The sequence below is a fragment of the Aspergillus alliaceus genome, assembly GCF_009176365.1.
Source record: "Aspergillus alliaceus strain CBS 536.65 unplaced genomic scaffold BDW43scaffold_37, whole genome shotgun sequence".
Taxonomy (NCBI): Eukaryota; Fungi; Ascomycota; class Eurotiomycetes; order Eurotiales; family Aspergillaceae; genus Aspergillus; species Aspergillus alliaceus.
This window is the reverse complement of record NW_022474720.1, coordinates 117970-140175: the sequence shown is the minus strand read 5'-3', so window position 1 is coordinate 140175 and position 22206 is coordinate 117970. Positions and strand designations below refer to the sequence as shown.

The following is a 22206-nucleotide window of genomic DNA, read 5'->3' as shown; positions in this document are numbered from 1 at the left end:
CCCCCCCCCCTCCCTTTTTTTTTTGGGTGTTGGCGGTCGAAGGCTTTTGGTGTGGTGAATGAATCCTAGGAATAATCAAGGAAGGGGTACCTCCGTACTCTCTATGGATTAGTGACCTGGTATTGAGTTCCAAGTGTCTCGAGGTTAAGTAGTAAATATCGATTGAACGTTCCAGGCAAAAATCTTGGGATTGATTGACTCTTGATGGAGAATTCCATACCATTCATATGGCTTTCTCTTTATCTAGAGAAGGCAAAAAAGAAAATGGAGATAGATATTTCATTCCTATTGTAGAAAATATTTCTTTCTCTTTACTCTTTTCATTTATTTATTTTATTTAATTCCCTATATATATATCTCTCTCTCTCTCTCTCTCTCTCTTATGTACGGCTTTTTTTTCTCCCTCTCTCCCAGGACTTCCTTCCTTTCAAATCCCCTCCTCATTCCTCCTCCCCCCTTTCTAGTGGGGAATTAAAAAACATGGAAAGGGGACTCTATCCTTCTCGGAATACGCGATGGTGGGGTAGAGATGGAAATCGCTTAGATTTCGGTGGATAATGATATATTGAATGTGAGAAATGGCATGACTCTAAACTTGAATGCAAGAGCCACATTGTGAGAAAGAAACAATAGAGGTGGATCGCCATAAGAGGGCTCGAAAGGCGATCACAGCTGAAGAGAGCAATCATCATTCATCCCATCATGTGGGTGCGGGGAAGGAGATCCCAGAAATCGAGGCCGATCGAAGTTGAGTGGGTGAGAAGGATGGGGAGGAGCAACTTTAATCTCTTTCAAGGCTTCTTATGGATGCCAAGAGTACTGGCGGCCCCTTCCAATTTCGCTCTGTCGCTCTGCTAGATACCTGAGCTTCCAATCGAGGAGGGGGGAGAAGAGATAACTACATCTCTTACTGCTTCCGTTCGACGGTGGAAACAACTCCCGCTAACAGTGGATACTGGCATCGATCCCATTACGCAAGCCAGCAATTGGCGCTGCGGTTCGGGTGCCAGATTTCGGCCAAATTGTTCCGAGTCCAATGATTAAAGGGAAAACGAAAGGCAAAGAAAAAGAAAAAGAAAAACCTAGAAAAGCAAGCATACAGTGATAAAGACTATCTACATGGAGTAATACCACACCCAAAGTTTAACTATTTTTTTTTTTTCCCCTTTCTTTTTTCCTTTTCTTGACCACCCCTGTCGGTGGGAATTCAATTGCGCGATTGGTATCATCTCCGATGCAGGTTCCTGCGGGAACCACAGTATGAGGGTAAAAAGAAAACGAGAAAATGTCCGTGCGGGCCAGTTATGTAATAGCCACATTACATGTACGTAGTACTACTTCATAGTAGTACGTGTAACTTACTACCCTACTAAGTAGTAAGTACGGGTACCTAGATAGTATGTACTAAGAGGTACCATGGACAGTGAAACGTCGTTTAGTTCCTTCGGGGCCAATGAGAAACAGCCCACGCTTTCAATCCACGAATGAGAAGCTTCGCCTCCCTACGTCTTTCTTTTCACCTTTGATCTAACATGGACTACTACTAGCATCGTAACTTAGGATTTACCTATATGCCTTTACTCCGTACAGCCTGATTTTATGAAATGATTCTAGTAAAAGAAAGAGAAAATAAAAGGGCAGGAAACCAATCGGTAGAGGTCATAAAGAAGGGATAATTAGTACATAGGTAGTAAGTATGTAGGTACATGGATACATCATTGAAAATTTACTGTATGTACATAAACACTACCAAACCATCTCCTCACACTGAAGTTACTTTTCCCTTCTACCTAGGCACCGAGCTGAAAGTCTCTCAGTTTTCAGATAGGTGCTAAAAGTAGTTAAATGAATTTACAGCTCACTTCCAATTTGGATCTAAAAGTGAGCCATTATCATTTCCGTACTATCGCCCGAGAGATCCCGGCAGCCGTCAATATACTGAAATGAAATGAGACGAAGCCTGTCAAAGCCGAAAGATGATATACGGGATATTTGGACGGAGCAGGAATCCCCCACATATCATTGCAGAACTTGTCGCATACGCTTAATTTTACGTGGAAAGAATCTTATGGGATGGTGAAACGTGGCGTATCAGATCATCCGCCTTCCATTGGCCCCAGTCACTACACTGCAATTTCGCATGACAGCTACCTACTAACCAGGGGTAAGGTTGGCTCGAAAGGCGCTGTATGAAATCATTCAAACCGTTAGGTGTGGGCGATAAGTATATTCAGATAGATAGATGGACACAATAGATAGTGGTGAGCTCCACGATTATGCAGGTACGTCCATATAATATTAGAGTTAGCTGATCTCCGAGTAATTCGGACCCTCGCCCGTAGCTTATACGTCCAAGAAGCGGCGCCCTCCCCGACTCAGCCTTAGTATCACCGAGAGGGGCCCGGATACGGCCATTTGTAGGCCTCCCTTCCACACCTCAGGCTATCAGAAATTAATTCCCGTTTGGGAGACAGAGTGGATGTCGAAAAGCCTTCAATTTCCGGACAGTGGTACATTTGCTGTGTCCTTGCCCCTCTCATTAATTCTCCGGCCATCTCCTCTCCCTGCAGGACACGGTGAAATGTCAAACCCTTTTTTATTTATTTATTTATTTATTATTATTATTTTTTTTTCTAAAAAAAAAATAAAATAAAAAATAAAATACGGCGAGGGGGAAAACTTCGGGTGTCGCCACAGGACTAAACAGCACGCCAGATGAGGGTCATCAAATGAGGCCAATCAAAGTGGCCAAAGTCCCCGCCGTAATCTCTCACTTCAAGTCTTTTGTGAGGTGAGAATGAACGAGCACCAACTCCCCCCCCGGCGAAACTCAAGTCTACTGTTCCCTCTCATGATTTACCCATATTGCAAGGCTTCCCCTCAGCGCTGTGACAGTGATGCATAAAAGGCACCTGTATCGTCAAATGGCGTATCGAATTTAGAACCCATCAGCCATAGTAGTAGCCCTTCGTTCTTCGGCGTCAGCAGGAGCCAATCAAGTTGATGTTTCCTTTGGCCACTTCACAAGGGATGTGGCGCTCTTCATGTGTCCGCAGCAGCTGCATCCTTCAGTCCGCCGAACCTGTCTCGGTGGCGACGGTGGTATTCCCCTTCTCGGAATTGCTAGGCTCATGATCCTGTGCCAAACCACCAGACTCGCCTTCGGTCGAAGCCTTTGTCGTTATCTCGTGAGCCTGAGGGGTGCCTTCCAGGACTTGGGGGGTTCCTTCGGAAGGCTGTTGGGTTTCAAACAGGAGTTTTAAGTTCTTACCGTCCTCTATCTTGTCAAAGGCCGCAAGCTTGCTTTTGGCAGAAAGCCTTAATATACGCCATGTCTTGCTAGCTTTAGCGCGAGTCGCGTTTTCTCTATCCTCCTTCGCCTGTGCAGTGTCTATATCCAACTCATCGTCCATTATGCCCATCATGAACGAATCGGAGGAAGGAACTGCAAATCTTCGATACTGTCAGCCACGGACCAGCCATATCGTCGATGATGATCTGTGGGCGCGCTTACCTTTGGGGATCCTTGAGCCTCTCGAGGCCGGCTAGTGATTCACCCTCAGAGAGGAAATCCAAATTAAGCGAGCCCATTGGTGAAGACCGAAGGCGCTTATTGGTGTAAGCTTTAGTTGCATGCTCGCGAGCACCAAGGTACTCCGTCACGGATACAGGGGGTCTCTCGATCAACGGACAGCCTTCAGCTTTCCAGCGCACCCAATTTTTGTCTCTCGACAGAACGGTGTCCACCATTCGATAGTAGAATTTACCACCGACGCCTTCTTGAAGATACTCTTCGATCGCCTTTCGCATCTTGACTGCCCATTTGGCCTTAAAATGTCAACAGTGTTCATGAATTAGGTATCGTTAGCGATACCTACATCTTCCTCAGTAAATACATAGCCATACAGCACAGATTTGTTAGTCAAATCGGCAAGCTTGGCCTTGGCTTTGGGGGTGAGTGAGAGCATGAAGTCGAGGAGAATGAGCGCCTGGACCAGAACATGTCTTCGAAACGCTGTATCATTGACCTACAACCAAGTTTAGCATAATATGGCCAAATGGAAGCCAACCAGACAGCATACCTCAAGGTCAAACAAATCTCTGCTTGTCAGATACTTAGGGTTGAAACTGCTTGCAATTTCCTGGCCGTCTACAGTTCTCTTCCGCTTGTTGGAATTCCGAAGCTCTTCAGAAGTCTTGCTAGCGCTGAGACTTTCGAGGTCCGTATTAACTGATTCGAACGTAGAAAGAGTAGCCTCAAGTCCCATCTTAAATGTGGCGAAGTGTTGAGGGTCGAAGATTCTTGTCGGGGCGGAGAAGTACGCCTGGAGGCCCCAGAACATGGGATATAATGTATCCAAGCCACTCTCTTTCTCGTTCGCACCATCATCTAGTGAGATAGCCACTCTCGGGGCTGTTGGCTGGTCTTGAGCCGGAGTTTGGGAGTGGGCAAGGGAAGGCTGTTCCGTCTCGTTCTTCTCTTGCCGGCTTTCAGTAGTTGTGGGTGGCTCTTGCCCATCCGACATCACTACATCCACCTCATCTTTGGTTTTGGTGTCTGCCTTTGGTATATCATCGTAAGTAGTGACATTTTCGGTGTGATATTCGCCCCGAAGGTTGACGGCGCTCTTGTCTCCTAGCGGGAAACTTTGAAAGAGGAAGATAAAGACGCGGCCGCAGAATACAGTATCTTCAGCTCGCGACAATCTTCGCAGTAATTCGTTGCAAGATCTCAATATGATTAGGCTTTTCTGCTTAAAGTGTTTCTTCGCTGATTGTTAGTGGTTACGCTGGGAATGAGTTTGACATGCACGCACTTTTGTATTCCGTTCCCTTCGAGACTCTAAATAGTCAAAAACTTTGCGACAGCCATCAATCGTCTGGCTATCAAGTAATTCCTCGATCAGCCAAAATATAAGTCCGGGCTCACACTGCTCTGCGGACACGTCAGGTACCATCGGGAGCTTGAGACTAAACCGCAGACCAACCATTATCCGAGAATATTGAGATGATATCGAGCAAGTTCCATATCTGTATAAAAGCCAGGTCGTCGATGGATGTAGTGGCCTTCAAATAAGCGATGGTTAGCCATCCGTGAACGCCATAGAAGATATTCGTGACAATGGAGTCACCTACAAGCAGACTGTAAAACCTCTCCCTGAATGCGATCTCAGCTGCAGCAAACCGTGTCTGTTGGCTTAGTCGATTCACAATTTGCTTATCATCCCCTTCGACCTGCCAGATCGATTCTCCGAGGTGTGTTTCGGTCAACGGAGGTTCGATTCGCTTATGCGGGTTGACTCGTTCGGCTCGAGCAAGAAGATTATCAACTAATCTCCTGTAGACGTGTATCGATTCAATATCCAGATCTGCCATTCTTGCGAACACCTGTAAATAAGGAGGCTGAACGAGGTTTGTGTTCTGGAGGGACGGTCCGATACAATGAAATATTATCACGGGGCCATGGCTGCGGCTCTGCGGGTTCTAGCCGCTGGATGTAACTCCCTTAGCCGCGCGCCAGAAGCTTTCCTATCCCGCCGCGACAGACCACTTGCGCAGATAAATCCGATCCGGACTCGGAGTCCTCTTTGAACAAATCTACCGTCAAGGAATGGGCCTCCAAGCACGTCCGAGAATGGTGCACGGTCTTGATTCCAGGCCCACTGTCGAGGATTTCCGTGAAGACAGTGTGTGGGTGCGGTTGGCCAAAACTCTCTGGCTCGATACATCGAAGGCCCGTAAAGTCAAGCAGGATGTCCTCAAAAGAGATATATGGGATCCTCTAGAGGCCGATAATTTCAGCTTCCGTTCACTTTTAACGCTAGAGAACCTGAATATTTTGGAGAAGTGCGCGCCCCTTCAGCATTTTTCGAGGAAACATCCCAACTGACCAACTGGCTATTAGATTTCTCTGGCCGACCTACACGGAAGATGCTTCGAACTACCATGTACTGTTGCTCACGCTTATTGTGACTGTCAAACAGCGGGAACATCTACCAATATGGGGTGAGTTTATCGCGTTCATACCCATAGGAATCCCTTAGTGAGATGCTTACGGTACATCCAGGCATCTTTTCTGATAGACCGGATGATTTTTCAACCCTCTTTCATCGAATTCTCTCCATGAGTATTGACCAGTCCATTTCTACACCGTCGCGTCTATCCATAATATCTTTTATAATCAGTTCCTTCCAGTCTCTCGAAAACGTTCTGATACGCAAGGAATGCGCACCTCTGGTCTCTATCTCGATTTGGCACAATCTATCTAGTGATGATACACGGGAACAGGTTCTTGGAAAGGCTCTGACCTTGAAAAAGGCATGGAGGGCTGCTGCGAAACGATACGATGCAGCGGACGAGGCTGCTAAAGCGAAAATGCGATTTGACCGGTCGTGGCTGTATACGATGCTCCTTAATTTCCTTCAGAGGCTAAACGGCCCCGAGAAGGACCAGGTGGATAACCTGCGTTACTGTGAGAGGTTCCTTGAATTCCTAGTTGATCTGGAAAGCCAACTTCCCACAAGACGATATGTCAACACATTGCTGAAAGATCTCAACATCCTACCGGTCATTCGTCTGTCACAGCTGTACCGTTCTCCGGAGAATGCACTATTTCGTGATTTATATGATCTCTTGAAGCATTTCGCTACTTTTGCAATTAACGATTACACGGGAGAGGGTTTGTCACCCCAGGCAGTGTATGATGCCCACTGTCAGGAGTTGGCACATCTCCAGCGGACTTCAATGAAGTACTTTAAGGACAAGTTGATGATTTTGGCCTTGTCGAATTACGGATCAATTGAGCAACGCTCGGAGTTGGAAGGGCAGCTATCTTCTTTGGATGAGTCCGAGCTCCGAAGCCTGTGTTCTCACCTTGGATTCAGGACGGAATATCCGAAACAATGTGGAGTCACACCAGATCGCCATCTGTATCTCGAAATGCTCTTGTCATTTTACGAGCGCAAGGCACCATTCCAAGATGTTGCGTCTCGCCTCAATGTGGTTCCGACGGAAGAAAACCTCTATGACCCTGCTTTACTGCGGAATGAAACCTATGATGGATCTAGGCCACTTGCAATCCCAAAGTTGAACCTTCAATACCTGAGCTTGGGGGATTTTCTATGGCGCTCATTTCTATTATATCGATCTGAGGCCTTTTTTCAAATTCGCAAAGACATGGAAACAATCGTCAAGCGAATGCAGCCCCGAGCCAGCCGAGATGGTAAAAGCCTAACTTTCGAAGGATTTTCCCGAATGGCAATTCCTATCTCAAAGCCTGCTATCATTGAGGTTGCGCCTCCGAAAGTTGGCTCCCCAAATCCGGCTTTCGTGAGAGCTGAGATTGTGGTCGAGGTTGGCAGACTGGCCGACCACGTCCGGATGGAATGGGAGTCCCTCCGCCCAGACGACGTGGTTTTCCTTTTAGCTGTGCAACCTGGCAACGCCAGCAAAACGGCATTCCAGGACCCCACTACAACCGATAGTCCTAGCTTAACGCACCTCAGAACAGCGGAAATTGTGCAGGTGCTCGATGAAAGTGGTCGTCCGTTGCGCGAACCGTTCTCAGGGCAGACTAATGGCCATCGGTCGAAGCCCCACATCAGGAGACTTTTAGTCAACCTTGACCCCGATGCCTTCAAAGCGGATAAAGACCGCAATGTGCAGGGTAAACCAGACATCTATCCGTTGATCAATGTAGTCGCAAGGAGAAAGGGAAGGGAAAACAATTTCAAGTCTATACTCGAGACTATGCAAAAGCTCATTGTCTCTGACATAAGCCTTCCTTCCTGGCTTCAGGATATCTTTCTAGGCTATGGGGACCCCGCGGGGGCCCGTTACACCGAATTGCCAAACAAATTCAAGTCGGTCGATTTTCGCGACACGTTCTTGGACTGGCAGCATCTGGTCGAGAGCTTTCCGGGCATAACAATTGAGCCTTCTGGAGAAGAGACATCGAGCTTCGGACCCCCATATATACTTGAATATGTTGAAGATGCCCAAAAAATGCCTCCGTCGAATGCCTCTAAGAAGCGGCGGAGAGATCAAACAGATAAGGAACAGTCTACCTCCTATTCACTTCGTGTCTCGACGTACAAGCCACCTAACCCAGGCCCTTACCCTGTCGATGCACCGAAGCTTAACTCTGTCCGATTTACACCAGCTCAGGTGGAAGCCATCGCATCTGGGACCCAACCCGGGCTGACCGTTATTGTCGGACCTCCCGGAACTGGAAAGACGGATGTTGCAACCCAAATCATCAATAACATCTACCATGACTTTCCCAACGAGCGCACACTGTTAGTTGCACATAGCAATCAGGCGCTGAACCAACTTTTCCAGAAGATAGTTGCACTGGATATAGATGAACGCCATCTTTTGCGCCTTGGTCACGGTGAAGAAGAGCTAGAAACTGAGTCAAGCTATAGCAAGTATGGCCGTGTTGAATCGTTCCTCGATAACCGTAACTACTATCTCTCTGAAGTTACACGGTTAGCAGCATCTATTGGGGCACAGGGCGCTCATGGTAACTCATGCGAGACCGCCGGGTACTTCAATACAGTATACATCCAGCCTGCGTGGGCAAAGTTCTGGGACCAGTCCCGCGTTGAAAGTACGCCTACTGAAGAGATCATTGCGGCTTTCCCGTTCCACGCCTACTTTTCCAACGCCCCACAGCCTCTATTTGACCCTACAAGATCCAAGGAAGAAGTGCTCGATGTAGCAGAAGGCTGTCAGCGGCACATCGACAAGATATTCTATGAGCTCGAGGATATCCGGCCGTTTGAGATCTTACGGCAACCGAAAGATAAAGCAAATTACCTCCTAGTGAAAGAGGCGAGGATTATTGCGATGACATCCACCCATGCTGCAATGCGCCGCCAGGAGATTGCCAACCTTGGGTTTCATTATGACAATGTGGTGATGGAAGAAGCCGCACAAATCACAGAGATTGAAAGCTTCATTCCTTCCGCCTTACAGACTATGAAGGGCGGCCAGCTACCATTGAAGCGTGTGGTTCTCTGCGGCGATCACCTTCAGAATTCCCCAATCATCCAAAACCTTGCTTTCCGGCAGTACGCTCATTTTGAGCAAAGTCTTTTCCTCCGTCTGGTGAGACTGGGCGTGCCCGTAATTACGCTTGATCAGCAGGGCCGTGCGAGACGTAGCATCGCGGAACTGTTTCGGTGGCGTTATAAGCAGCTGGGAGATTTGTCAGTCGTTGAAACAGCCGACGAGTTCAAGCAGGCAAATGCTGGGTTCCAATTCGATTACCAATTTGTCAACGTTCCTGACTACCAGGGCGTGGGTGAAAGAGAACCTACTCCTCATTTTATTCAAAACCTGGGCGAGGCAGAATATGCCGTCGCCCTCTATCAATACATGCGGTTGCTTGGCTACCCAGCATCCAAGATAACCATCCTTGCGACCTATGCGGGACAAACGGCTTTGATGAAGGATGTTTTGAACCACCGATGTGCCAAGAATGCTTTGTTCGGGATGCCTAAGATCGTGACTACCGTGGACAAGTATCAAGGCGAACAAAACGACTGTATGTCTAATACCCGTTCATATACTCTTGGTGATTTTGCCTGTGATATCTCTTACTAAATTGAAACTACAGATGTAATTCTTTCACTCACGCGAACTCGCACGGTTGGATACCTACGTGATGTCCGTCGTCTAACAGTTGCACTTTCCCGCGCCCGTCTTGGCCTCTATATTCTCGGTCGGCGCGAGGTATTCGAGTCATGCTATGAGCTCAAGCCAGCATTTGATCTATTGTTCCAACGGCCCGATAAGCTCATGCTTGCCGCAGGCGAAATGTTCCCGACCATTCGATCGCTGGATGATGAGGTTCATGGCACACCGATGGAAGGAGTCGAACATCTTGGCCAATACGTGTTCGAAATGACCCAAGCTAAGCTCAAGGCATTAGGAGGTCAGGATGTCGTGGTTGAGGACGCGATCCCAAATTGTGATGAGGGACTAATGGATGAGGATGAGGTCATGCTTGGCGCTAGCGACGAGCCGGACGAAGATCCTTTGCATGAGCATGTTTTCACTGGCCCGTAGTTGGCTTTGTGGTTTTACCAGCGCTTGTGCTCCTTGGTCCTGCGTCAGGAATGCAGTATTGTGTCCCATAGACCTATGACAACTATTGGAGGCTCCATGTTGGCGGCGTTGTATGTTTCCTTTTTTCTAATATGATTATTGGCATGAAATTTAAATGGAGGATAGGGGTTTTACACTCAGTCGGTGAGAATACTCCCGTTCGGTTTATCATTGATCATTGAATCTGTTCATTCTAGTTACATACAGTGGTGGAACATATTTCTCGTTCTCCGTGGCAAGTTTCATTAATTGACACTACCGTTCTACGTAGAGCTTACAGGAAAGCTCTACCGCTGACACAAATATATATACACGACCAGTTAACTCGTAGGCATGAACACAACTCAACTAGTAAGGCCTATGCCATCTCTCTATATAACAGTGATTGCCTCACTGGTGGACTCCACCGGTATACATATAGGTGAACGACAACACCTTGAGGTCTAGTTTACACAGCATGGCCATTCTTTTGTCTCTTGTTCTTCTCAAGAACGCCGCCCGCCAAGCTCCTCGACGATGTTCTGTGGGTCCTTCCAGGCCAGTGCGATGTATCTATAGGGGAGGTTAGTACAGATGACATCCTCCGACGTGGTTTAAGATGTCGTATGCAGATTACATACTTGGTGTGACTTCCTCTGGCAACAACTTCGCCTTTGCTGTTGACGAACTTGATAGAGGTATATGCAAGGGTTTTCCCAACTGTTGAACCAGTTAGTTTGAGAGTTCAACAGGATGATATGATATTTCTTTGTGAAAGAAAGCAAGAAAGAAGAAATGAGAGAGTGGGAGGGAAACGGAATAGGGATACATATTTGGGCCGATCCGATGGATAATCGGGAACCTACATTTATCGCAGCTAGCTTCCTGTAGCAAGGTCAGCACGCTTGGGTTTACGTAACTAAGAGCATCAAGCCTGGTTTATGTGTCCAGCCAGCATGGAGTCTTGAAGAACATACAGCCAAGATCTTATCCCCTATCTTACCTCCCGAGCTCAGGTATGTCACTAAATTTGGTCAGAGATTCATCTCGCATACTAATGAATATCCATCCACTGGGTTGACGGTTAGTTACCATTGAGATCGGTCGAGACCCCGGTAGCAAACAGACCACAGGAGGCGACAGCTAGAGAGCCTCCGAGGTCCACTACAATAATAAGTCAAGACTGTAAGTGATATGCTTCCGAACATGTCAAGATAGAGAGTAGGTAGTCATGCTTTGCGTACCCATACTAGCAATAGTACCGCCATGAAGAATATTTAGACGATTCTCAACAGAAGGTTAGTCGATAGGTATATCATTCTCTGGACCGGGTCCTTACTGTATGCTCTTTCTGGATATCTAGCTCGAAATTTACTTGGCCAGGTTTTGCGGCAGTCAACCGAAGCTTGGTTCAGTTAGCACGTAGGGTCGACGACAGATAGTTTCTTGGTAGAACCGGCAATTGAGGCACAATAGAGCTTACATTGTCCAAAAGACTTTTACAACAGCGATTGATGCCTCAGCGACAATCCCTTCCCAGTTATGGATGCTGTCACTTACCGAGGCTCCAATCCCGATGTAGCCCGAAAGGACTCCCAAACCTGGGGAAACATTCAGTCTGGAGAACCCCCCTAAAATAGAAGATGTATAGTTTACATACAGATCTAACGAACCGCAAAGCCGTCATCGTGAGTTATAAAGTACGGAAAGATTTATACAGAAAAAAAATTGAGTGAGGTAGAGGAGACGAGACTTTCAAGTCGTATGTACTATTTAATCAAGGCAAATTCAATCTACTAAGGGTCAAAAGTCCCGTGAGATCATGTTATCGCCTCGGATTGCGCTCCGCAGCCGCTGTGGTCACCGGAGCAAATCTAGTCCATGCCCATCCATATTCAACCTCATCAATCGTTTACTTCTCTCAGCCAACCTTTCTAGCTCACATCATGTTGCAGGGGTGACGGTTCGGATTCCCGCCGCCCCCCTTTTTCCTCTGCAGTCAATATGGCCATGGCCGCCGCTCCTTCCCGTCCGTTTGATTATCTTGAAAGCCTGCCAGGAACAACTTTCTACAAGCTCTACCAGCAGCCATCCACTGCCCTCGCCATCTTCAGGCGCATGTTACCTGACTTGGGTACGCACGTTCTTCCTACTCTGAAAGTTACCCAAGAAATTCGGAGGTGTTAACATAAGACCTAGCAAAATGTTTCGTCATGGCGCTTCTATATCTTAGAGACCCTCTTCCAGCGGCCGATTTGGAGGTCTGGGTAAAGGCAGACAGTTTGAAGTGAGTGGGACCCTGGGGAGCTTTTGTGATTTACGGACTAGACGACTGACGGACTGCACTGCTTGAAGGGAGCGAGACAATGCATTGTCAATTTTGGGAAGACTCCATATCCTGTCGAACACTGTCATCGCAGACAACATCCGCGCCTACAAGGTCACCAATCCGTTTGCGTCGTCGCTCCGTCAAGCTCTAACGGGCGCCGAAAAGACACAGTCCTTTGGGGTACTATCGGATATATCTGATAGGGCGGCTATCTCCGTAACTGAGCTGGATGAGTACGCCCGGCGTCAATGGGAAGGGGTGTTGGGATACATGGTGGGGACTAGTGGACTTGGTATCCAGCGCGATGTCAACCTGAGTAAAGGCGTGAAGCAACTCTTGCAGGCGGGGCACCTTGTCGAGATCAGAGATCGTCGCGTGGAAATCACCCAAGATGGGTTCGCATTTGTTTTGCAGGATGTCAGCACACAGGTTTGGCATATTCTCATGCTTTATGTTGAAAGCGCGGATGCCATTGGCATGAGCAGCGTAGAGGTCCTTTCGTTTGTCTTCTTGCTGAGCAGCTTGGAACTTGGAAAATCATACGACAAGAAGCATCTGACATCTAATCAACTCCGGACTCTGACGGATCTGGCCGATTTTGGTATTGTCTATCAGGATTCTCCAGATGCCAGTCATTTCTATCCTACCCGTCTCGCAACTACTCTTACGTCCGACTCCAGCGCGTTGAGCAACCCCATCTCTGGGTCCCTCTCCGGACCCTCTGGCACAAGCTCAAGCAAGACAGGATCTGGATTCATCATCATTGAGACTAACTACCGTCTCTATGCATACACCTCGTCACCACTGCAGATTTCCCTTATTGCACTTTTCACTACGCTCAAATACCGTTTCCCTAACCTCATCACTGGTAAAATCACCCGCCAGTCGGTGCGTCGCGCCATAGAAATGGGCATTACCGCCGATCAAATTATCTCATACTTGGCCACACACGCTCATCCTCAGATGCGCAAACACAACGCCTCCCGATCCACCTCTAACCAGGCCGGCATACCACCGTCCGTGCTGCCCCCGACGGTCACTGATCAGATTCGGCTGTGGCAATTGGAACGCGATCGTGTCAAAGCAACTCCTGGCTTTTTGTTCAAGGACTTCGTTAGTTTGGCTGAGTACGAGGCTCCATGTCGGTATGCTGAAGAGATCGGGGTGCTCATCTGGAAATCGGATCGAAAGCGGATGTTCTTTGTCACGAGGCATGAACAAGTTGCAGCGTTTTTGAGGAGTAGAAAATAGTTTGCTCAACACACAGGTTCGGGCATAGTTGACGAAAACATTTGGGATCCAGTGGCGTTTCAAAACTGGTATAAGGTGTTTTTGGTGCTAGTCTGGCGTTAATGGGTCTTCGGGGATCCTCTGAGGACGGTTTGAATTCAGCAAGTTGCCATGGTTTCCCACCGGACATGTAGCATAATCGACGATTCATTTCAATAATTAAATCTCCTTGTCGAATTCCTAGGAGAATTACGGTCTTTTATGAATATGCAAGCGACATCCTCAGGTCAACCAGACAGAATATGGAATACGCATATCCCTTCCAATGCCCTAACAGCTTTCTCCACTGCTGTCAGGATATCTAACTGACGCTGCTATTTCGTTTGATGCCGACGACGGAAGATCATATCATCCACCGATCTCCAAATTTGTCGATATACTCGTTCCGGAATTTTAGTAGACTCGCGCTCGCTTCATCATTGATGCAAACATTTTCCAGGACCATGAAGGCTCGTTTTATGCGGTATCCTGCTTCGTTGGAGTCCGTATGCCCCAACGGACGAGAGTAACTAGATAACATACCGAACCCCGTTGCGATGTCTGGCTCGTTAAAGGAATCCTCATAATGGAATGCATTGACAAGAGTGACAAATCTACCGAGCCAGTATTGTTGAGGTTGAGATTCACTGACCTGCGAAACACAGCCAGCAAGGATCGTTAGTCCTGGCTTCTTCAACCTCGAACGGATCCCCACGGAGTGGCTTCTCAACAATACCATTCTCCCTGTTTGATCCCTAAGTCTCGCACTTCCTGCATCTGAAAGTGGGCTCAACCTTGTGGCACTCTGGCTTGGAGCTCTTGCACGATTAGGGAGTAAAAATGCACCACTCTTTGCCCTACCTTCGAGCTTCAGATTCTCGAATCCGGTGGTCCATCGAAGTCCTTTGGGTATGTACTCCATTTGGCCGCTTTCTTTTCGAGTGACATTCGTTGCTCTAGAAATTTTGGGTTGATAGTACCCGATCGACTGATGGCGTACTGATAACTTCCCTTTGGGAACAAGGTGCTCAATTCGCTCTTTCCCCAAAGTCAAGACCTTGCCGTGTCCATGGATTATCCCACTTGCGCTTGAACAAGTGCTTTTGACGCTCTCCGCTCTGGGTGTCCCAGTCTCAAATCGTGATATGAGTGCTGATACAGGGTTGAATAGTCGAACCGAGGGTCGACTTCTAGCTTCAGGAGATACGAGCGAGCTGTATGTACTTTCAGGTCTGTCAACAGCGACATAGGGGATAGGAGTAGACTTTTCCGGAGGCATGCTGCTATGATGTCGCTTTGACGGTAATCTTGTTGCTGTTGCTCTCTGCATGAGATTACTATCGATAATCCTCTGATAGTAACCTCGGGACTGTAGCCTAGATTTTGCAGCTGCGTTCGAGTCGGATAGGCTCTTTAACGACCTGAAATTTTGCGCGTTTTCATAATGGACAATCCCTTGTTCTTCTCTATTTTTAATATTCTCTTTGTTGACGGTTCCTGCATGTCTTTTCATATCCACGCACTGGTTTGCCAAGGAAGATAACGCACTTCTTTTGCTTTCTTTTCGATATACTACATGGGGGTATAAATCTCCGGCTGGAGACTTCGCAGGCGTCGGGATCCTTGAGGGTATTTGTGTGGTATAGCACCCTAATCTCGTCTGACTTTGTGTTTGTGAAGAAGAGGCTACAGGCCGAGCTTGCACATTCGAGTCCCACGCCTGTACCTCACTGCTATTGAGGCCAGGGCTTTCTGTACTGTAGTTGAGGCTGTTGTGTCTCGACAATGAACCTCTTTCAGGTAATGACATGGATATCTGATGGTGGGTTTGGATGGTTGATTGTTTCCGGGTTAAATGATAGACGCCGGTCGGGAAGGATAAGACTGGGCTGCTGTTTTCGGCAGATGTTGTTGAGTCCGAAGAGAATGTACGCGCTGCTGTCTTTCTGTTGTCGTCGAGTTTCCACTGGGTATGTCGCCCACCAAAGGTGCTCCTGAGCACTTGGAGAGAGCCCATCAAGGATGACTTGCGGTCATTTTAATCTGTCATGGTTGGTTGGAAAGTTGTCAAATTGAGGTGAAATGGGGAATGTGAGCAGGTGACAGATCAGAAACAGAAAAAGGAGTCAGGGGCAATGGAAAAGTAGAGCGTGTAGTGAATTGTATATTTGAATGGGAGGGGAATTGAGCGCATAAAGAACGCAGGACAAGCGGTTACCAGGGCTCGCCTGCATTTCGGGAGGGAGGAAGCAATAGCCTGGAGTGAATGAAGTCAATTCTTCTTTTGCTGACCTGATATATATCTGTTACCTGTGTTTATAGAGAAAACATTACTTCAAGTTCTTTCATTCTTGTGAGGTAAAATCCACACACACACACACACACACACATGTATGCCTGAGCTAACTAGCCTTCCATCCAGAAGCCTACTTCTGCAGAGTAGGATGCTCCCTTCAGAAGTCTCCCAATCTGGTTCCTCTCATTATCTCGATATCAAGGCCAATCTTCCGCACAAATACGTAGGCCAGACCGTAACCAGATCGCCATCGTCTATCCAAATAGGTAACATGGATTCGCCCCTAGCTGAGGTTTTCATCGTAGCCAAGGCCTCGAGGGTAATTGAACATGAACTTGACTCATCCACCAACGGGAAGAAACCCGATATGCTGTCTTCCCCCGGTTGAAAGCTGCCTGCGGGAAGAACGATGCGACCGGCTGATTTGCCGTTGTATATTTCCCCAGACTTGGTGTCTAACCGGCGAGCCTTTCTGTCTTTTCGCCTTGGAGAGTGGTGTAGGAACCTTGAGACTGCTCCTACCTTCAAGGTACCAATCGTGTGGTTTCCTGCCCTTCCCGGGTTGCACAACGATGATTTCTGACAGGTAGAATCCCTGTCTTATAGATAAACTGTCGCCATGGGTTAGAATGCGGCTCTGTTCGTCTAGAAGGAAGACGAACGTTGCCCGATTAGGGTTTCGTGGTGCTGCAGCAGAGAGTTGTTGTTTTATTGTTATTACTTTTTATAAACGAAATAACCATGCTTCTCCCACTTCCCACTTATAGTATTTCTTCTCTTTATTGCCCGACTTACTAAGTAGGTTAACTCTCTCTTTCTCTGTATGAACCGACTCACACTTGTCTGCTTAAGATCTAAGAAAGCGTTAAATACAAGATGGCGTGCCATATGCACCCTATTTTATCCCAGGAATACCTCCAGCGTCAATCATTAAGTCATTATAGGGCCGTATAAGAAAACAAGCCGAGCTCATTCAGAATCACTGTCAATCACAAACCCAGCACGCAACCGCTTTCGCGCCAATGCCGCAGCCGGCACATACTCATCATCACCGTTTGGCTCAACATTATCACTTGGATTCGTGTCTTCGCCGCGACTAGGAGATTCTGGCCCTTTTCCCTGACCCCGATCTCGACGAAAGGCTAGGTTGTCGTCGAAGCTGAGCTCATCGTCCTCATCTCGGTTATCTTCAGTATCATGACGAGGCAAGCGAACAACTGATCCACCTAATATAATATCATCCTCGTCGACGTCTTCTGGCGGTTGCCTGCGCCGTTGACGCTTACTTTGTGTCCCGGAATTCCCAGATTTATGCGGGTTGATTTGTCGCTTGCGTTCGCTATTTCTATTGGTGTTACTCCCGATTTCCTCAAAGACACCGGTGAGCAGGGCCTTCCTGACCCGGACAGCTTGTTCTTTTCGTCTTTTTTCCTCGAGATCAAAGAATTCCTTGTCGGCTTCCTCATCCGACTCATCATCAACGGGGTCAACGCAAACTTCACTCTTGATCTTAGCTAGGCGGGCTTGTGCGTTCTCCAGGCGCGCCTTGCGACGTGCTTCCAAAATGGCCTCATCTACTGGTTCGCCATGGTCGGTCTCTTGGCGTTTCTTGCGCCTCTTCTTCAATTCATCCAGCGACTTTGCCTTCGATCGCGGGTTTGGTGGGAAAAGAGGTCCATCCGGAATATCCTCGCCCTCAGAGTCAGAGCCGAAATTAACGTCAAGTGTTGTTTGATAGTTGCGCTCCTTATCTTCGGGGTTGTATCTGCGTCGAAGCATCTGCCGAGGATCACGCTCAATGTCTCCCGTGTATGGATCCTCAAGATATTTATCGATAGTCGACTTAATGTCTCGAAGATCTTTCGATCCCTGTGATGAAGGCACAATCCAAGAGGCTCCGGCAACATCCTCCATTCCAAGGCGTTCAAATCCGATTAATGTCATAAGCAGGCGCAGCTTAGCATTCAAGAACATGGCCTGTTTACACGCATCATCACGAGGGTTGACGGCTGCTTCAAATTAGAATATTGAGCATCAATTAGAGGTCTAGAATACATACCAATCATTGGATTAGGGGCTCGTGATGCACCCAGAGACTCGGCTCGCTGAGCATCATCTTGGGCTTCCCAGGACTCTCTCTCTTCTGCTGCCGAGCCTAACACACTACTAACCCATGCAACCAAATCGGCCTGCTCATCCATAACAAGTGCACCAACTACGATATTTATCTTCTCACTGAACGTTACTGCGTCGGCGGGGTTGACTTCAAGCTCAGCCGGCGCCCTTCTCACTGAAGTTAATGTTTGTTTCTCATGACCATATTCCAGATAGAATAGGGTCGAGTTCATTTTGCTGAAAAGTAACTCCGTAATCAGGGCGGGACGCTGGTCGATCTTCTTAGTCATTCGTCTGATGATCTGTCGGGCCAGCTCTTCCCATTCCTTGAAGATCGGTTTGTTTGAATCCATCGCACCAGGCCCTTTAATCATTCGGTAGAAAAGATTGAGTATGTCAACGCGAAACAGCAAGACACTCATTTCTTGCTTAAAAGCGACTCTGTAAAAATAGCGATGGGCACGTCTTAATTGATCCGAGTCCAGTTCCCTGAAGTATTTTGTGAAAGCAACAAAAGTATCAACACACTTTTGGTTGCAAAACTTAGCAGCAAAGCGCTTGAAGTCAAACTTACGCTCCCTACAGACTCGCTCAGCCTCGAGTATGTCCTCGTTCTCGGATGGATGCTCTTCGTTGTTGCCTTCTTCTTCTACAGCAGCTGCTTGGACTTGTTTCTTTTTGCGCCTAGCACGCCGTTGAGATCGCACTTGCATATCAACATTCTCCTTGGAGTAGCGCTCCAGCATTCGCAGGAACACATGTGACAGCTCAGTGCATGCATCTAGGTAACCAAATCCTTGATCTTTGTACCCGCGTATGATGGCAAGCACGCGATCGTGGGTTGTTTCTTCGTAAAATATCCGATTCTGGATATTCTCGGCGATTTCCTGGTCCTCATCGAGAGGCGATTGTGCCATTTCTTGCACAGTTAGCAAGATCTGAGTGAAGCAGCGCATTTCCGCATTAAGATCTTCCCAGTCTTTCTGGTCAAAGCTATTCTGCATGGATCGGCTCAGAAACACGAAAGTTTCCTGGTCAAGGACACTGGCGATTAGCCCGAAGCTATCCGGCTCTAGTTCCTTCAGGGGCCTTTCAGTCCGTGACTGCTTCTCATGCTGGCGTGCGCGGCGTGCGCGTTCAGCTTCCAGAAACCAGGCAACAGTGTAAAAGAACTGACGTAAATTGATGGGTAAAACGCGTTCAGCTTCACGTTCTATGGCTTTCCGAACATGCGTGAATAAAGGGTTGAACCCAGAGTCGAGAAATTCTTCTACGAACATCCTCAGATTCCTTGACGCAGCGGCGTTCAGATGGACTGGCGTACTGAAATCATTGTTAAGAGTTGAATCTTTATGCTTCCGGTGTGTTTGGGGCTTGTTCCACTTCTTGCTTTCATCCATTTTCTGGAGCGTCGCCTGGCTATCTTTGAGGATGTCCTGCCCTGAGACAGTAGATAGCTTAGCGTCGTCACGCTTGACCCAAATCATCGTTCCAAATCGGCCGTGTCGGGTTGGTGCGTTCCTGGCGTACTCTCGCTGCAGAGACGACTCTAGCTTCAGCACGGTATCCAGTTCATCCGTGTGTTTAGCGCTTCGCTGGGCATCGTCCATGAATAGTTTCTCGACGTTGACACCTTTCACAAGGTGGAACATTATTTCAAGGAGAACCACATCTTGCATACTGAAGTCATCGCCAATGTTGGAACACATAGTTAGAAGGAGCGCAAATACATCTTGGTATTGAAAGGCGTTGATGGTCGCAGATCTAGATGTCTCCTCTTCCTCACCCTCCGCCGCAAGGCGAGTGCTCGGGGTGATCACCGCGATGTTTCGCAACAGATAGAGAATGAGTTTGAGAATGCCGTCATCCCGAGTTGTTCGTTCAGAACGTGGAACGGCCATGCTAGGAAGCCCAATTCGGACAATAGTTCGAAGTAGGCTGAAGCTACCGTAGCTTAGGAGACCTCGCTTATAAGAGACTTGAGTCTGCTGTAAGTAGGGAATATGTCGGTGATGGTTGACAGTCATCTCGCCGTGGATTTCCAGTGGCCAGGTCAAAGGAACTAGCAATTCCACTTCAGATCATTAGTAAAACGGTCGGGCTAGTGAGTCGTAATGCAGCCCTGCGCTTACAACATGCTAATGCAATCCTGGACATATGTTTGCTCTTCTGGCCACTGCTCCACCACAGCGAAAGGATCGGTAGAAGGTCCCCGTTGATCAGATTCGCTTCCCCAAGGCATCGCGCCACATCCATGCGCTTGTATTTCTCATCGTACAATCTCAGCCAGCGCCTGATGTCACGCAAGCAAGCCAGGGCATCATCTCCTAATACGTAACGATCCGCATCGTCGCCATTGAATCCACCTAACTAGGAAATCATCAGAATTCTAGATTCGAATGTAAGACCATTAAACAAGAAGCAGTACACACCGCAGTGACCAAACTATAAATGTGAGCGCGGACATCGGGGTCCACAACTTGAACTCCTAGGCCAAAGGCCTCAGGTTCTTCGTTCATGATGGCCAGTTGTGCTTGCAGTCGTTGCTCTCATCTTCTATCACCTGGGATAAGGAGAACGCGCATGAACCAATAGTAACGCGTCGGCTCACGTGCCTCCGCGTCTCTCGGGTATACGGAAGAATAGATGGTCCGGGAAGCCGAAGATAACCGATGACGTCGGATCACATGGGGGCCCGCGGAATGATTTCGGATGCTTTCGTACTAGGCAGGGTATACAAAATAAATACATAGCAAAACTTAAGTTGGGATTTGTCGTGCTTGTTCATCTCTCCTTACTGTAGCACGATTCAGATCCGCTACTATTGCAACAATGCTGTCATCTACCCTCCGATCTCTCTGCTATAAGGGGCCCTCAATTGCCTCGCGCGCATTCACCACTTCCTCCGCAACCTATGCTGCCGAGGTTAAATCATTAGGAGTGATCGGAGCAGGTCAAATGGTAAGTAGACAGCGGATAAGTCTGCACAACGTCTTTCTAGCACAATCTAACGAAGAAAAAGGGCCTAGGTATTGCGCTTGTTGCTGCGCAGAAAGCTCAAGTTCCTGTTACCTTGGTTGATAGCTCTCAAGCATCTCTTGATAAGAGCCTCAAGTTTGCCGGTATGTATAGAGCTACGAATACCGTCCTTCCATCTTATTAGCCTTGCCAGCCTGGTTAGTTCAAACGAGCTAATGATAGTACAATTGACAGATAAACTTCTTGATAAGGATGTCGCCAAAGAACGTCTCACCCGGGAGGCGGCCGACACCGTCCGCTCTCGCATCACGCCGAGTTTGAAGATGGACGACCTGTCATCTGTGGACTTCATCATTGAAGCTGTCCCCGAGATTCCTGACCTCAAGACCTCCATCTTTACGAAGCTTGCCCAAATTGCACCCAAGCATGCCATTCTCGCTACGAACACCTCATCAATCTCGATCACCAAGATCGCCGCCGCCACCACGACCAGCCCAACCGATCTCCAGGCTCCTTCTCGAGTCATCTCAACGCATTTCATGAACCCTGTCCCTGTTCAAAAGGGCGTTGAGATTATCGCTGGTCTGCAGACCTCTCAAGAGACAACCGAGACCGCTATCGCGTTTGTACAGCGCATGGGCAAGGTTGCTTCGGTCTCTGCCGACTCGCCCGGTTTTCTTGCAAACCGTATTCTGATGCCTTACATTAATGAGGCAATTATCTGTCTTGAGACTGGGGTCGGCGCCCGCGAAGATATTGACAATATCATGAAGAACGGAACCAACGTTCCCATGGGGCCTTTGACTTTGGCTGATTTCATTGGGCTGGACACCTGCTTGGCTATAATGAACGTTTTGCACCAGGAGACTGGAGACAGCAAATATCGCCCATCGGGTCTTCTGAAGAGAATGGTCGATGCCGGTTGGATGGGCAAGAAAACCGGAAAGGGCTTCTACGATTACTGATTTGAATTTTTGATCATTATTTCCCAACTACTCCCCCAATAACCCTGTTGTACTGCTACGGCGTTAGATCACCCACTTAAAAAAATGTATGTATCAACCACTGTGGGTTTACAATTTCATCTGTCGGGGTTGGGGGAATAATGGAATGTGAATTTGATGAA

At 47.9% G+C, this 22206-nt stretch overlaps 7 protein-coding genes across 7 annotated transcripts; 3 read left to right on the top strand and 4 right to left on the bottom strand.

Annotated features, from left to right (window-relative positions):
* Nucleotides 1–2359: 2359 nt before the first annotated feature.
* Nucleotides 2360–5400, bottom strand: BDW43DRAFT_283412 (THO complex subunit THO1/HPR1). Its single transcript, XM_032042751.1, has 7 exons — nucleotides 5137–5400; nucleotides 4989–5067; nucleotides 4818–4936; nucleotides 4083–4766; nucleotides 3879–4028; nucleotides 3515–3828; nucleotides 2360–3453 (listed from the first exon to the last, which is right to left on the bottom strand). Exons 1-7 carry the CDS (start codon nucleotides 5374–5376, stop codon nucleotides 3069–3071), a joined length of 1971 nt encoding a protein of 656 aa, XP_031897899.1. The 5' UTR covers nucleotides 5377–5400; the 3' UTR covers nucleotides 2360–3068.
* Nucleotides 5401–5611: 211 nt separating this feature from the next.
* On the top strand, nucleotides 5612–10074 carry BDW43DRAFT_301966 (RNA helicase aquarius; the record flags this gene model as incomplete). Its single annotated transcript, XM_032045151.1, has 4 exons — nucleotides 5612–5847; nucleotides 5906–6006; nucleotides 6068–9550; nucleotides 9623–10074. 4 exons carry the CDS (start codon nucleotides 5612–5614, stop codon nucleotides 10072–10074), a joined length of 4272 nt encoding a protein of 1423 aa, XP_031897898.1.
* Nucleotides 10075–10336: 262 nt separating this feature from the next.
* Nucleotides 10337–11852, bottom strand: BDW43DRAFT_144584 (PaaI family thioesterase). Its single transcript, XM_032038361.1, has 10 exons — nucleotides 11753–11852; nucleotides 11653–11693; nucleotides 11576–11588; nucleotides 11432–11497; nucleotides 11337–11379; nucleotides 11185–11256; nucleotides 11070–11116; nucleotides 10959–10977; nucleotides 10734–10812; nucleotides 10337–10665 (listed from the first exon to the last, which is right to left on the bottom strand). The coding sequence occupies exons 1-10, from the start codon at nucleotides 11777–11779 to the stop codon at nucleotides 10599–10601; spliced, it is 474 nt and encodes a 157-aa protein (XP_031897897.1). The 5' UTR covers nucleotides 11780–11852; the 3' UTR covers nucleotides 10337–10598.
* An 86-nt stretch (nucleotides 11853–11938) lies between these two features.
* BDW43DRAFT_144658 (TFIIH/NER complex subunit TFB2) lies at nucleotides 11939–13855 on the top strand. The gene is made up of 3 exons (XM_032038362.1): nucleotides 11939–12226; nucleotides 12292–12379; nucleotides 12448–13855. Exons 1-3 carry the CDS (start codon nucleotides 12097–12099, stop codon nucleotides 13670–13672), a joined length of 1443 nt encoding a protein of 480 aa, XP_031897896.1. The 5' UTR covers nucleotides 11939–12096; the 3' UTR covers nucleotides 13673–13855.
* An 8-nt stretch (nucleotides 13856–13863) lies between these two features.
* Nucleotides 13864–15805, bottom strand: BDW43DRAFT_144690 (uncharacterized protein). Its single transcript, XM_032038363.1, has one exon. The coding sequence runs from the start codon at nucleotides 15705–15707 to the stop codon at nucleotides 14055–14057; it is 1653 nt and encodes a 550-aa protein (XP_031897895.1). The 5' UTR covers nucleotides 15708–15805; the 3' UTR covers nucleotides 13864–14054.
* Nucleotides 15806–16821: 1016 nt separating this feature from the next.
* tof1 (putative DNA repair protein (Tof1)) lies at nucleotides 16822–20644 on the bottom strand. The gene is made up of 4 exons (XM_032042750.1): nucleotides 20534–20644; nucleotides 20234–20471; nucleotides 18046–20175; nucleotides 16822–17995 (listed from the first exon to the last, which is right to left on the bottom strand). The coding sequence occupies exons 1-4, from the start codon at nucleotides 20618–20620 to the stop codon at nucleotides 16956–16958; spliced, it is 3495 nt and encodes a 1164-aa protein (XP_031897894.1). The 5' UTR covers nucleotides 20621–20644; the 3' UTR covers nucleotides 16822–16955.
* A 205-nt stretch (nucleotides 20645–20849) lies between these two features.
* Nucleotides 20850–22162, top strand: BDW43DRAFT_144537 (3-hydroxyacyl-CoA dehydrogenase family protein). Its single transcript, XM_032038360.1, has 3 exons — nucleotides 20850–21062; nucleotides 21124–21223; nucleotides 21315–22162. The coding sequence occupies exons 1-3, from the start codon at nucleotides 20934–20936 to the stop codon at nucleotides 22043–22045; spliced, it is 960 nt and encodes a 319-aa protein (XP_031897893.1). The 5' UTR covers nucleotides 20850–20933; the 3' UTR covers nucleotides 22046–22162.
* Nucleotides 22163–22206: the final 44 nt, after the last annotated feature.